We start from the raw sequence: 14073 nt of genomic DNA on the forward strand, positions 1-14073 counted from the left end.
CCCTTTCTTTTCCCTACCCTTTTGTTTTCGTGACAAAATACAGTCATGGGTCATCTGGTGAAGAACGGATAGCCGACTTTGGCAGCATAACCGACCAATCCCAGACAAATCGACCTAGGTTGAGTTCTTGGATGAACACAATGTAAATGTAGACGCAGTGGAGTTAACTAGATATGGCTTTTTGACAGTCCCAGTCCCCTGTCGATCTTGCCAAAGATCGGAGAGATTGCGTGCGTATACATGTATGCGCTGGCCGATCGGGTAATCCGGTTACATACTGTACAGGGTGATCCCTGAACGTTCGAACATAGACCATACTGATAATTGAACAAAGGTCGATAGCTATGGAAACTCACACCTGGATGTAAACTAAACCCTAAGACGACCCCTGGTAAGGTAAGCTATCCCCGCTGACCCTGGCTCAATGGTCATCACAGTTGATCGACCTCTGTGTGGCTGAGTTCTCCTCGTTTCCGCCAACGGCTGGCCCTGCATGATTCATGAAACTTTTTTTTTACACACCTTAACAGGTGTGTGTGCTGTGTATGATCACAGCTGAGCCCACCCCGGAGTTACCCAGTTTCACTTTTTTTCGCGAATTTACCGCGGTCTTCAAATCACATCACAGACTAAGCGCATGGGTGCCTAGGCAGATGGGCACCACGAGAGTCTAGAAGTAAGTGAATTTGCGGTGAAGGGGCATATATCCTAGCAAGATCGGTCACGCTCACGAAGGGTTGATAGGGCCCAACGATCTAGACACTGGGTTACTCCACTGTCTGGGCTACTCCACTGAGCTAGTACAGTGGGGATACATCTTACAATCATAGATCGTCATCGGAGTCTAGAGTTCGTGGAAGTCGTTTGTGAGCTAAGAGATTGCACTAAGAGTTTCAGGATTGAGATCGTGTCTGGACTCGGGTAGTTCCTTGCATGTAGCCGGCCACGTTAAGCTGTGCATGTAGCACACATTTCTGTATCAGCCACAGTCAAAAGCCACTCTCCACGCCACCACGTTAGAATGTCATATACGGTGATCAATAAGTCTAGGCCCTGTCAGAAAGAATTTCAATTGCAGGCGGGAGGCTGTCAATAATTTAATCACGCAAGATGGTATGGGGGAGAAAGGGAGGAATGGAGGGTTCGAGAAACATAGTTGCTTTTTCCCTGGCGAACTATGACATATCATAAAAGTGAGGCTGTGGCTGAAGGCCGAACTCATGAACCCAGAGTTTCAGGCTACTACCTCGGTCATAGAATCTTGGCGGCCCCCGGGCATACACAACCCCAGTCCTTTCGATTCGGGGGTCAGGCGTCCAGCCGAATCCTGAAGGGGCAGGGCGAAGTGTGGCGGTGAGAATACCACCTAGCCACGATCGACATTCTGACGTCTGACACAAGACCAGAGAAAATACAGTGGCCTGCACGATATGAGCCAAAACCCGAGTGAAATCAATAATGCCTCAGTCATGCGTACAATTGGAAACACAATGGGGTTGGATCATATTCTGGAATATTTCCTGGGTGGGTCGGCGGTCTCCCCTGGACTACCATTGGGGCTTCAATACGCCCGCCTTGCCCCAGCTGCTCGCCCGTTTCCACGCTAACGCATACAATCAGCCCAATCAACTGGATATCTTAGGCGAGAACAGTTCCTCTACCATGTCCCAAAAAGGGAAGAGGCGAAAATACTTACTGCAAATCGAGGGCTAGGTGCAGACATGAAACGTCGTCCACGCAACCCGGGGGTTCTGGAGAAGCCTCTGCTAACGCGGAATAAGGATATCTCGCCGCTCGGTAACAATACGGGTTGGTCAAAGACAGTCCAATCAGTACCCAAAGCAGGGATCTGACAGGAATACGAGGAAGTATATTTGCGGTTAGCGAAATAGTCAAAAGTCGGTGATGGTATGTGCTGGTTTCACTTGCATGAGTGATCAGGCAAGGAAAATACAAGGGAAAGTATAGGCAATCATAAGATTGGAGCTGTTGTCGCCTGATTTTAGGGGCATAGCAGCCTAAGTATGGCGATAGCGCCATAATGCCTGACTTGCACATGTATGACTGGCGTCGTCAGGTTTCATGGAATATTAAAGCTGCCTACGTAGTTCATTTCGGTTTGAAGCCGAAAGCTCTATCCTTGTCTACATGTAGATGTCGCGCTGTACAAGGAGGCAGTGCATGATACTGCGGTTGTTCACATATCACCTAGGCTCATCATAGGCTTCTGCAAGGCATCCTGCATGCAGTGCCCTGGCATGGAGGGTACAACTGTAGTAAATGTATAGCAGCATCTATGTCATACATATTTTTGTCTTTCATTTCTCTTTTTGCTCTGCCACGGTGTAAATGTCGCAAAGAATCGTAATGTATACAAGTAGAGTGGTGAGGGGTGAACAGGGAGTGTGGCCCTGAAATCACGAATCCCTAGAGAGCCAATTAACAACAGGGGCGGAGTAAAGACGCCAATCACTGAAAAATAAAGAGTAAACTCATATACGCCGTGGACATGCAATGCAGGTGACCGTTCCCCTTCTATACACAATATAAAAAACAGCCAATAATTTTTCATCCGAATCTCTCGAGGAGCGGTGAGGAGCGGTGAGGAGCGTGCGCGAGAAGCTAAGTATTGTACAGTAGCGCGAGAGTTGGGAAGCAATGCACTAAGAGTAGAGTCAAGTTGCCATGCGATTAGTTCGGGGGTGAGATTGTCGCAATAGATTATGATGTTGTGCCAAACATGCGCAGAATGAACTCGTACCTATCAAATGAGTCAGCATATTGTGTCCAAGTTGGATCAAAGTGTGGTAGCAACTCACATTCCAAACATGATCGCGGCCGAAGGCACAACACGCAGAAGGTGTGGTGTCAGGCCGCCGTACATGGCAACCATACCTTCTTCCTTCCAGACGGTCTTGAAGCACTGGACCAGGCCGGTATACTTCATTTCGACCCTACCATTGCCAACTGAGACGGTCGGAGCCTGACGGAGGCGAGTGCGAACGACCTCATGCGGGTAGGTAATGGCAGCGGCAACCAGCTTTGCCATACCAGCCGCGGTGATACGTCCACCCCACAGCTCCGCGGAATCCCATGTGGTGTATTCGTAGGCCGGGTCGGACTTTTTGAGAGAATCGCGGCGGGCGAGATACATCTTCATCTGCTCATACATAACCCACTGGAGAGAGGACTCTGTCACGCCTAGATACGAGGCGGACAGACCGCGGTAGAGGCCGCGAATACCCTCGTGGCGCACAGTCTGCTTGACGCAGTCGTAGCTGTTCCGGTACTGGCGACTCTTTCCATGCTCCGCATTGGACTTATCCAGTTGCAGGCGTGTCTTAACCAGCCAGATCGGGTTTGTTGCCGTACCTGTCGCGATGCCGGCAACTGCGGCTGCCGCCAGGTGGATTCCCATAGGAGTTTGTTCAACATTATGGTAGCCGAAGTAATTGCTCAAGATGCGCTTGCCATTTCCGTACATGTAGAAGTTGATAGCGCGTGCGGGCACGACACCGATCAGGTTCGGTCCCAGGCCTTTGAACAACGCGCGCCAGCCTTCGTGAACGTGTATTGAGCGGAGGATCTGGAAAGTTTCGCTGAAATGCATGCCAGCGGTCCGAGTCATAGAGATTAGAGCATTGGAGGTCGGCGCTGGAGGAGGGTGCGAGGACCGTAGGGCCTGGAGCTGCGACTGGTAGAAATCGGATTGCAGGCGCGTCTTCAGGACATCGAGGGGCGAAGTAAGGGTCGCAGAGGTCATTCCTCCAAGACTATAGCCTTCCGTTAGCATGGCTTCTTCATTTCAATGCCTCAATCCGGATCATCTCCGCGTCCAGAAACATACCCTCCGGCAACAAAGTGTGCGAGTGGCTTCGCCTCGGGCTTTTTATCGCGAGCCGCTGGCGTCCGGTTTGGGATAACATCGCCTAGTTCCCGTGATTGCGGAACAATATCTTTATTCATCTGTGACGCATTTCCCAGTTGCGCCGGCGCTGAGCTGGGAGTTGCGGTAGAGAAATTCATCGGGACCGGAGATAAGAACCGTCAAGGCAGATACACGCCTGAGTAGGGAACAGAATTAACAACTGATAAGCAAAGACGCAGATTAAATCATGATAAGTCGAAGAGTAGAATGGTCAAGTGTACATTGAAGTAGAAAGGTTGATAGGTTTTCTCCGGAATATTTTTTTCGCTGGGCGGTCTAGCTACTCTGCTCCCCTTAAAAGAGGCCGCATTTCTAAGGGGCAAACTATAGATCATTCACGGTTCAGCCGAGGATAGCTCATATTAAGTCTGCTCATTTTCAGTGTCATATCAATCATTCAAGTAATTGACTGCGAGTCAATTAAGTAACCGGTACATCCGGCCAGCAGTGCCGTACTGTACAGATATATACCCAAGACAAACAATGACATGTCGCTCAAATCAAAAGTGAATCGGAATAATGTCGATCCATTGAATTGTATACATGCGGAGTAGAATCCCTGGAATATCCATACATGCTTGGGGCCTTCGGCGAGCATCCCGGTCTTGAAGAGCACTACGAACACAGGGCTAGCCCATGACAGATAGATACGATCATCCAGGAAAAACAGATAGACATGAACTCGGAAATATTTTTGATTTTGTTTCATTCAGGGGAATCTATGCACAGGCGAGAGATGTGCCAGGGCATCTGAAACCCTTTGCTTCGTCTCATGCAGACCAAGTCCATTTCAGCCTTGGAGGCAAAAATTGAGTGAAAACCCAGTAAAAAACACCTAACAACCGCTCGCACCGACCCAATTCCATTGCGATCCCTTTAAATGTGGGTGTCGTAGGCGATGGGGACGACCGTCTCGGGGGTGTTGCCGCCCAGCTGGACGAAGTGGGCCTCACGGGGACCAACAGCCTGGCGCTTCAGGTGGACGTGGATACCCTTCTCCTTGGCCTCACGCTTCTTGAGGGCGTTCTCCTTGACACGCTTGATGAAGTCCTCACGGGAGCGGGAGTGCTGGACGTGCTCGATGCGGACGCTGATGCGCTTCTCGAGGTAGCGGTTGTCGACACGCTTGTAGAGGATGACACCGACCGAGGACTTGGTGACGTTGTAGACGACACCAGTCTTACCGTGGTAGACCTTGTGGGGCATACTGTTCAACGGTTAGATTCTGTCTTTGCTGTTTCGCATTGCCCGTGTATCATCGCGACTGGCGGTCCAGTGCGAATTCGTATGGGACTATCGGAATTGTACTGACCCCTTCTGGACGGCACCGTTAACCTTGATGTCGACAATGTCACCAACACTATATGAAAATTTCCGTCAGATCTCAAATTCTTGTTCGTTTTTGCGGGATTCGAGGTTTTCAAGCGTACCGGTAGGTCTTCAGGTAGGTGGAGAGACGGATCATACCGTGCTCCTTGAAGCCACGGCTGAAGGCATACTGTCGTTTCGTTAGCACTCAAGTCCTCCCAAGGCCGATTTCCTGGCCTGTGTCCAATCGATCCAAAAATTTCTCCAACGGGGTGGGAAAAAAGTCGCATGTCGCAAAAAACAGTCAAGACGTACCCGAGTGCCGGCGCGGAGACCGTAGGAGTGAGGCATGACGGCGGTGGTGTGGTGGTTGGTGGTTGATTGTCGACGGGGCCTTCAACCTTCGAAAACCGATGAAGCCGCTCGGGTAAACTTCAGTGTGATGGGTTATGTAATTAGGGCTAGACCCGCTCCCGTTAGCCCTATCACCAAACCCAATTAGGAAACTCGCTAATTCTCCAACTCACTTTGTGTCTTGGTCTCATCGTGTGGGAACTTCGATCTCCTCGACAACCTCCGCCAACCCGACAGCAGCCATGGCCCCGTGAGTATATTGTCGCCGTTTGAGTCAACACCATTCTAATCTCTGTGCAGTCGTGTCTCTTCCAAGACCTACAAGGTCCCCCGTCGCCGTAAGTGAACCTCTGACAGAAACCTCAATTCACGAAATTGAAGATTGAAGACTAACTTGTTCTGCAGCCTTCGAGTCCGCCCGCCTGTTAGTACTCTCCGGCCAATGATCAGAAGCGTGCTTCTGGTTATGTCGTATTCATCTCTCTAACCTATTTTCTAGTGACTCCGAGTTGAAGGTTGTCGGCGAGTACGGCCTGCGCAACAAGCGTGAGGTGTGGCGTGTCCAGCTCACCCTGTCCAAGATTCGTCGTGCTGCTCGGTATGTGAAGGATCAAAGTCTAGTCTGGTTCCGAGCGATCGGATCAGCGCAATTGAAGGACATGTGACTAACATCTTCCTCCATAGTGAGCTCCTCACCCTCGACGAGAAGGACCCCAAGCGTCTCTTCGAAGGAAATGCCCTCATTCGCCGTCTGGTCCGCATCGGTGTGCTCGATGAGTCCCGCATGAAGCTCGATTACGTCCTTGCCCTCAAGGTCGAGGACTTCCTCGAGCGCCGTCTCCAGACCTGCGTCTACAAGCTTGGCCTCGCCAAGTCCATCCACCACGCCCGTGTCCTCATCAAGCAGCGCCACATCCGCGTCGGCAAGCAGATCGTCAACGTTCCCTCGTTCATGGTCCGTCTTGACTCCCAGAAGCACATTGACTTCTCTCTCACCTCTCCCTTCGGTGGTGGCCGCCCCGGTCGTGTGCGCCGCAAGAAGGCCGCTGCCGCCGCTGGCGGTGACGGTGACGAGGAGGCCGAGGAGGATGAGGAGTAAATTATTCTCTCAATCTCAAAAAATGGAGTACGGTCGGGTTTCGATTGGGGCGCCTCAATACCTCGGAGGCTCAACATGACTGCATCATAGCGTCTCACGTTGTACGATCATCCAATGCAAATGAATCAAAAACAGCCAAAGGCTTCAATTTGGAACCCGAATTTTACTTTTCGAATTCCATGCACATCATAGTCTGGACTGTAATATCTCCGTAGCGTTATGTACAGTGTAGATCCTAAACGCCCCCATACCCACCTAGATAAGCCCAATTGATAATTGCGTCGTCGTGCACTAGTACTGCGGTCTAGGCTTGTCTTGCAGACTATGCCTCGGTCCCAACTAGTTCCTTCAAGGTCATTTCCGCTCCTCTGTACCACCGTCCCATCTCCTCTAGCCCATCGCTTTCACCTTGTTGCTTCTTCCGTTGTGCTTCACGGGCTTGCATTATAGCTTCCTCCTTCCGTCGCTCTAGGACGCTACTCTCTCTCTCCATGACCTCGGCCTCTCGAGTTTTTCGCGGGAGAGTGTTCTGCACAGCAGCGAGCTGACGGTTCAGCGATGCTAGCTCTGCCTCCCGTTCGGCTAACAGCGACAATGTAGCAGGGAGAGGAAGATTTTGAGACGAAGAGCTGCTGTTGGGGTCGGAGGGGTCCATGTTCGCGACCTGCTTTGCGCGGAGCCCGGCGATGGTAGACTCGAGATTCTCAATTGAAGCAGGTAATGTTGAGAGCTGTATCGTTTGAAGCTCCACATTCTTGTAGCCTGTGCAAGAGATCATTCAGTCAACATTCTCTTCACTTCAAGCGCTGACACTCACGGCTCGCCAAGTCACGGCCCATTGCTTCCATTTCCTCAATCATTATGCGCGCATCTTCTTTCCGTGCCTTAAGTTCAGCTTTCACATCTGCCAGTTGTGTCTCCAATTCCGTGTTCTCATTATGTCCGACAATCACCGGTGGATCGCCTACGATGGCGCGCAAGAACTTTTCTTTCGTTACTTGCTCGAGGTAAGAGAATCGCAGCTTAGAGAATAGTTCCTATGCGACAAGTTCAGTACTCATCTAGGGACATTCCGGTACCTGGGCTCGTCGCGCATACCTTATAATGTGAAAGATCAGCCTCTAGTGATGCAGGTGTCGGATCTTCAAAGACTGAAACATCCGACCTCCGCTTCGAAGGCGACGGGCCAGAGTGCCCACCATCCAAGGAAATCGGCTCACTGATGCGAACAATAGCAAGTCGCTTTTTCAGGTCACCCTCCTTATCCAGCTCCTGCAGTGCTGCAAGTGCTTCAGCTGAGGTATCAGTCATGGCGAGGGTGTGAGTTTCTTGTAAAAGTCGAGGAGTTCTGGTGGATCAGTGAGGGTACAATGTAAACAACGATAACCGATATCAAAGGCGGTGTGGCAATTTTGGAAGGCGCTTTCGAGGCAGCTCGTTGACTCGAGTCTTTAGTCCCAAAGGATTCCTCAGTTGTCCTTACAAGATTGCTTGCTCCAATTATGCTATGATCTGATTCCATCGATTTTGCTTCGACTTCTTTCCCTGCTCACGGTAAACTGTTCGGCACCTCGAAGCCCCGCGATCTGCGGCTCAACTACATCATGGACGACGATTACGTTGCGCAGGTCCTTGCCAAAGAGGCTCGGGAAAGCTCTTTGAAGTATTCGTCCCAAGGACTCAGTGCTCTCATGCCTTCCAAGTGTGTCCATTTTTTATGTCTGTGTTCTGCTCGAGTCTCCGGCTGACAAGCACTCCTTACAGGCCGGCCGGCAACGCCCCCAAGCCCAATACTCGCTTTCTACGACACCTTATTAAAGAAACGGATAATCATAATACAGCACTCAAGCGTAAGGAGGAGAGGGAGTCACGGGAGCGAATGCGCCAGCTGAAAGCTCAGAGCTCGACCGCTTCGTCTTCTACAGACCGTACAATCCGAAAATCAGACGATCGCAATGAAGCGCGAAGGTCAAGAGAAAGTCGACGAGATGACAAGAGGGATCACTATCACTCAAGTTGCAGAAGACATAGAAGTCGCTCTGCTTCGACGGAGCGAGACCGATCACGGCGGCATCGTCGCAGAAATGAAGATCACGATGGACCCGATGAGAGACGGGACCGCGACGAGCGAAGGCGTGGACACCGGCATTATGAATCCTCTAGAAGGGATCGACGGGATAGAGAAAAGGATTACACCAGGCGGCGTCGTGACCGGTCGTACTCGGAATCACGCAGCCGTTCGCCTCGTCGGGACCGAAGCAGTGACCGCCACCGCCGTCGGAGACAAGATCGTCATGACAGACCCTCTACTCGACGCCGTTCTCCCTCACAGGAAATACTCAAATCTCGCTCAAAGGGTGACGATGCACCATCGAATGGGACCCGCCGCTCCCATGGAGAAACGACTACGCGACACGACCGACCTTCACCTTCTACTACAGCTGCACGCCAAACCGATACTGGTAATGAATCCGATCCTCTGGAAGATCTTGTCGGACCCCTTCCTCCCAATAATAACGACGCAGTCATCCGCTCGCGGGGGCGAGGCGCTTACAAGAACTTGAGCAATATCGATGCCCACTTTGCACCGGGCTATGACCCGACCACCGATGTGCAATTGGATGATGACAATTCACACTCTGCAGGCCAGCAATCTTCTCGCCGTCCTGTTGCAGGGCTCATGACTGGAGACGACGATTGGGACATGGCCCTGGAGGCGCTGCGCGACCGGACGCGCTGGAAACAGAAAGGCGAAGAGAGGCTTCGCGCGGCTGGCATCGATGATGCAGCTATCGACCGATGGAAGAACAATGCGGCGTTTACAGGGTTGAACAGAGAAGGCAACCCCGAGGATGTTCAATGGTCGAAGAAAGGAGAAGGCCGAGAATGGGATCGTGGAAAGTTTGTCGATGACGAAGGCCATATCAACGTTCGAGCTGCCTGGTAGGTCATACTGCTGGGTGTTCATCTTCCGATACTGGTGTTTTAAGTCTGCTTGCTGCGTGATACCATGGTGCGTGTTATTGTTTTATTGCGGAAACAGCGTGGATATCTCTATGTGCATTTTTTATTGTAATTAGCATATATTATCAGATAATACCAGAACCTTAACAAAACTCACTTGCAATATAGAAAGGTAACATTGGAAGGATATGTAGTTGATATCACGACCCACGCCCGACATCGTTCCGCACGGTTTGTCAACGAGTGCGGAAACCCCCGCGATGCAGACAAATGGTGATATTGCAGCAATGACTGACGGCATTTTCGCCTTGAACGATTGGCCAATGCTTACAAACTGAGACTTAGTTTTGTAAGGCAAATTGTGCATCCACGTTGCACTGATTGATAACACAGCGCTCCTGCTGATCAACCCAAAATATACCTCCACTTGTATATCTCTAGTTACAGCCACTCCTTCGTTTACCAAGCCTCACCCCGTCTCTTATTTTCCCCAATCCGCGAAAACCCCCCAAAATGACAGACCAATTCGCTTTCTCATATCCCTCTCCATTGAAGGACTACGAAAACCTCGAGCCACTGCCTGAGTAAGTTGCGCCGATAAGGTCACTCCGGAGTTCACCGGAGTTTGGTTACTGATCCTCTATTACAGGGACAGAAGCGAAGATGGGAAGTCGTTCAAGAACCCTCAGCATGGTGTTCTAAGTAAAGCTTATGAAGAATTCCCGGATCCTCTTGACAAGAGTCGACGGGGTGGTTTCGATATTCATATCTATCATTTCCAGGTATGTTGCGTGGCACCACGGTCCATTTTTTTGGATAGCGAACGGGCCCCACAAAAATATACTAATGTATTATACAGAGCAATCCGGAACAAGCTGCGTATGCCAAAGCTCTCTGGGAACGAATTCGACGAGAATGTAAGTAGAATGCCTTCCCAGATCGAGACCTGTTTCGCCTGGTCCTCCAGCAAGCGGATTGACTTCAACCGCTCAGATCAATTGATCTCTTACTAAACAATCGATACAGTCCCCGAACTACGAATCTACACCTTCTTCGACCGACCTATCGGACCACACCCAGTAGCCATGTTCGAAGTGAACCTGTTCACCCCAGCGCAATTCGGCGCCTTTGTTCCCTGGCTGGTTATCAATCGGGGTCCGCTGAGTGCTCTCATCCATCCTAATACAGTGCACAGCGAGGAAGAACGTAATCACACTCAACGTGCTACTTGGCTCGGGGATCGGCTTCCGTTGGATTTGAGGCCTTTTAAACTTATGCAGGAGAAGGAGAAGAAGGAGGCGGAGGAGGCCGAGCGGGTTAAGAAGGGGAGCTTATAGGCTTGTTCTAGTATCGATGCGGTTTGGATTTTATCATTGAGGAAATGAGTTGCAAAGCTTAGATATCTGAGATTTTGTGCTGCCTTAGGTGTCATGCCCCGCAAGCCCCGCAATGTATGTGGAGAGTGTCAATTCCTACTTTTATACTACAGCTCACAGACTTTTTTCTTCGTGATTATAGACGCGACATGGCAGAATACATACTGTAGTAATCACCCTCAAGTTCGAGAGAGATTACTTTAACCCTGTTAAAATGCGGATGTGAAGGCCTGATGCAGGCACGCAATACTATTCGTCGATCTCACCATGTATACAGACGGACCGTGGAGACCGCAGACCCCAAGATGAGAAACATACGCACATATGCTCATCACACCTCATATGCAAGCCCAAAGTACTGCATGAGGCCAAAGTTTGTAATCCGATTCGACCCCGCCTCAGCCCTGTTGTCATGAGGGCTTCACAGGCAGGTGACTCCATCAGCCCAATAGACCCAAACAGCGAAGGAAAATGAAGATCCTCAAGCATACATATTATACAATACCCCCAATACAAAACAGCAAATCAAACCCTTCACTTTGCCCGCCTGATGCATTATGCCTGGGATCCAAGACCCACATTCCTTAGAGGTTGCATACCTCAGCCCGGAGGGTAAACTGGTCAACCCGGTAACCGAGTAGCTAAAGGGGTTTCTCGAAATCACACCCTATTGCTGCGAAATTACTACCCACCACATGTAATTACTGGCCTGGTGATTTTTTGCATGCACTTGAAGTAGTGGGTGGTGTTGCTGTGACCTGCTGGTTGGGACACTGGCATGATCCTCGTCGCGAAGATCATATTGACGAGAACACGAATGTTGCTCCACGAATCGCGCTGATTTTTTGAGGAGAGTGGGTATAATGAGCATTTTTATTGCTTGGAGTCATTCTATTGAGCTGATCCTCGCCCCCCTCATTGTATGTGCTTTGGTGTTGTTTACTGGTTGCACTCGTGATATGGCCATACTGAAGGGTATCTAGATAAAAGCACACCACAAGGACCCTCGAGAGTCCCTGAGACTTTGTTCGATTGTCTCTGATCTACTAGAGTTTTCGTCGAGCACGGGTGCCTGAGCATCATCGCACAAGATGCGTCGCCTTTTATCGTTAGCACTGATAGCCTTATCCTCCACACAGGCTGTTTACGCATCAATCAATGCGAGAGCCACGGCTAGTATCCCTCAATATGTCCTCGAATACGGTAATCCGCCCACTCAATAATACTTAAAAGCTAGAACACCTATATACTTACCCCAACTCCACAGCTCCACTGGTCTGGCTCCACAGTCAGGAAACATACATGCCAAGTGACATACAACAGCAACTCGATCACACGAAACCGACCGTTAACTGGACAGTTGTTGCAGGAGCCCAATCTCCTCTAGACCTCGATAATCTTGACTCACTTAACAGCTTGGGCAATACAAGTGTTTACTTGACTTCGTCCGAGGGCATCGATGCTAGCCCGGAGCCAGCTTGGTTCAGAGGTATCACCCCGGACTTGGAGGGGCGGATTGGTGACGGTACTGGGAGTGCTATTGTTGTTGTAGACCGTGGTAATGGGACTGTTGATGCATTTTATTTTTACTTCTATGCGTGAGCTCTTGACATGTTTTCCTCGCCTAGGTCATCGATTTTTACTGATCTAATTAGGTATAACAAAGGTGATAAAGTACTCGGCATGGAGTTTGGAGATCATATTGGAGACTGGTAAGGGTTCCCAGAGGCATCTGGAGATTTTTCAATTGACTACAAGCAGGGAACACAACATGATCCGCTTTGTCAACGGCACTCCCACAGCAATCTGGTATAGCCAACATGCCAGCGGCCAGGCATTCACCTACCACGCCGTCGAGAAAGAAGGCAAACGGCCATATTCCTACTCCGGGAATGGAACACATGCCAACTACGCCACAACAGGGTAATTAGCCCCAAGTCCTTTCCTCCAGCTCCCTCCCTGAAACCAGTAAGACTAACTGACACCCATTAGCCAACACGACCACACAATCCCAGGAATAAACTTCCCAACAGGCTTCCTACTAGACTACACAGACCGCGGCGTGCTCTGGGACCCAACACTTAACGCCTACACATACACCTACAACCCGATAACGGCAATCTTCACGGCTACGGCCGGTGACCCAGTCGCATGGCTAGATTTCAATGGAAAGTGGGGAGATGATCAGCCGCCGAATGAACCCTCCATCTTTGGTGAGGCGAAATATGTTGCTGGTCCCAATGGGCCGAAGTTCAAGAGCCTAGATCGGAAGATGGTGTGTCCGTCTAAACCGTGTATTGTTTTGCCTTTTAGGATTTGGTCTGGGAATACGACTTCGTGACGGTTGGATACTCTTATGAGTTGTGATGAGATTCTATGTATAGCCTTGCAGGTTTATGAGAAGTAGACTCAATTGAGATTGTTATATACACCGAAATTGTGATATCGGCATGTGGTATCTGTAACGAGGGGCAGATGAAAAAAGTAAAAAAAAGGGAGGAAAAAAAGCAAATGAAGCCGAGCTAGCGTGCCCTCATCTCGGTTGAACTCGCCCGAAGGCAGAAAAAAAGGCAATTCGACGCCAAAGAAAAAAGTCTCGACAAATTGCTCTGTGGTTCCTGCACGCCGGAAATCCGCCCCACAGATCCACTCCTGGTAAAAACACAATCTTCTCATTTTTCATGCACAGTACGTACTGAATATATACAGAGATCAGAGAATAGAGATCAGGGGTCGAGAAGATAATAAGATAGAAGAACGAGCTCCGGGTAGGAACCCAATAGTTCCTCGCGTACCAGAACGAATAGACCCGTGGATGAGAGAAGGAACGGGCCCCACGTCGCGTTCCGAGATGAACAATGATGTGCAGGACTCGCGTGGTTCATCCTTTCGGTTTCACCATTTTTGCCTAGAGCTTTGTGTGCGCTCGATATGGTTATTATTGGGCGTCTTTAGTTTGATTAGGTGCATTTGAGGCGATGTGATCGACAGGCGGGAAATAACGTTCATTTGCGAGTCTTTGATCGGATCTCTGGAGGGATCTT

General features: G+C 50.1%; 7 protein-coding genes across 7 annotated transcripts; 4 read left to right on the plus strand and 3 right to left on the minus strand.

The window, feature by feature from the left end:
- Positions 1 to 2684: 2684 nt before the first annotated feature.
- On the minus strand, positions 2685 to 4150 carry N7446_004273 (putative mitochondrial carrier protein (Rim2)). Its single transcript, XM_058513022.1, has 3 exons — positions 3848 to 4150; positions 2820 to 3773; positions 2685 to 2761 (listed from the first exon to the last, which is right to left on the minus strand). The coding sequence occupies exons 1-3, from the start codon at positions 4024 to 4026 to the stop codon at positions 2722 to 2724; spliced, it is 1173 nt and encodes a 390-aa protein (XP_058374351.1). The 5' UTR covers positions 4027 to 4150; the 3' UTR covers positions 2685 to 2721.
- Positions 4151 to 4478: 328 nt separating this feature from the next.
- On the minus strand, positions 4479 to 5637 carry N7446_004274 (60S ribosomal protein eL21). Its single transcript, XM_058513023.1, has 4 exons — positions 5552 to 5637; positions 5359 to 5426; positions 5241 to 5288; positions 4479 to 5135 (listed from the first exon to the last, which is right to left on the minus strand). Exons 1-4 carry the CDS (start codon positions 5585 to 5587, stop codon positions 4805 to 4807), a joined length of 483 nt encoding a protein of 160 aa, XP_058374352.1. The 5' UTR covers positions 5588 to 5637; the 3' UTR covers positions 4479 to 4804.
- Positions 5638 to 5832: 195 nt separating this feature from the next.
- On the plus strand, positions 5833 to 6689 carry N7446_004275 (40S ribosomal protein uS4; the record flags this gene model as incomplete). Its single annotated transcript, XM_058513024.1, has 5 exons — positions 5833 to 5840; positions 5891 to 5928; positions 5996 to 6014; positions 6090 to 6188; positions 6275 to 6689. The coding sequence occupies 5 exons, from the start codon at positions 5833 to 5835 to the stop codon at positions 6687 to 6689; spliced, it is 579 nt and encodes a 192-aa protein (XP_058374353.1).
- A 322-nt stretch (positions 6690 to 7011) lies between these two features.
- Positions 7012 to 8000, minus strand: N7446_004276 (uncharacterized protein; the record flags this gene model as incomplete). Its single annotated transcript, XM_058513025.1, has 3 exons — positions 7012 to 7451; positions 7507 to 7726; positions 7788 to 8000. The coding sequence occupies 3 exons, from the start codon at positions 7998 to 8000 to the stop codon at positions 7012 to 7014; spliced, it is 873 nt and encodes a 290-aa protein (XP_058374354.1).
- A 139-nt stretch (positions 8001 to 8139) lies between these two features.
- N7446_004277 (uncharacterized protein) lies at positions 8140 to 9795 on the plus strand. Its single transcript, XM_058513026.1, has 2 exons — positions 8140 to 8391; positions 8454 to 9795. Exons 1-2 carry the CDS (start codon positions 8294 to 8296, stop codon positions 9634 to 9636), a joined length of 1281 nt encoding a protein of 426 aa, XP_058374355.1. The 5' UTR covers positions 8140 to 8293; the 3' UTR covers positions 9637 to 9795.
- A 371-nt stretch (positions 9796 to 10166) lies between these two features.
- On the plus strand, positions 10167 to 10990 carry N7446_004278 (DOPA 4,5-dioxygenase family protein; the record flags this gene model as incomplete). Its single annotated transcript, XM_058513027.1, has 4 exons — positions 10167 to 10237; positions 10303 to 10435; positions 10513 to 10570; positions 10680 to 10990. 4 exons carry the CDS (start codon positions 10167 to 10169, stop codon positions 10988 to 10990), a joined length of 573 nt encoding a protein of 190 aa, XP_058374356.1.
- Positions 10991 to 12120: 1130 nt separating this feature from the next.
- On the plus strand, positions 12121 to 13370 carry N7446_004279 (uncharacterized protein; the record flags this gene model as incomplete). The annotated part of the gene is made up of 5 exons (XM_058513028.1): positions 12121 to 12232; positions 12297 to 12627; positions 12685 to 12741; positions 12791 to 12952; positions 13022 to 13370. The coding sequence occupies 5 exons, from the start codon at positions 12121 to 12123 to the stop codon at positions 13368 to 13370; spliced, it is 1011 nt and encodes a 336-aa protein (XP_058374357.1).
- Between the last annotated feature and the right edge of the window lie 703 nt (positions 13371 to 14073).

Source organism: Penicillium canescens (genome assembly GCF_028828765.1).
Source record: "Penicillium canescens strain IBT 15451 chromosome Unknown utg000003l_segment0_segment0, whole genome shotgun sequence".
Taxonomy (NCBI): Eukaryota; Fungi; Ascomycota; class Eurotiomycetes; order Eurotiales; family Aspergillaceae; genus Penicillium; species Penicillium canescens.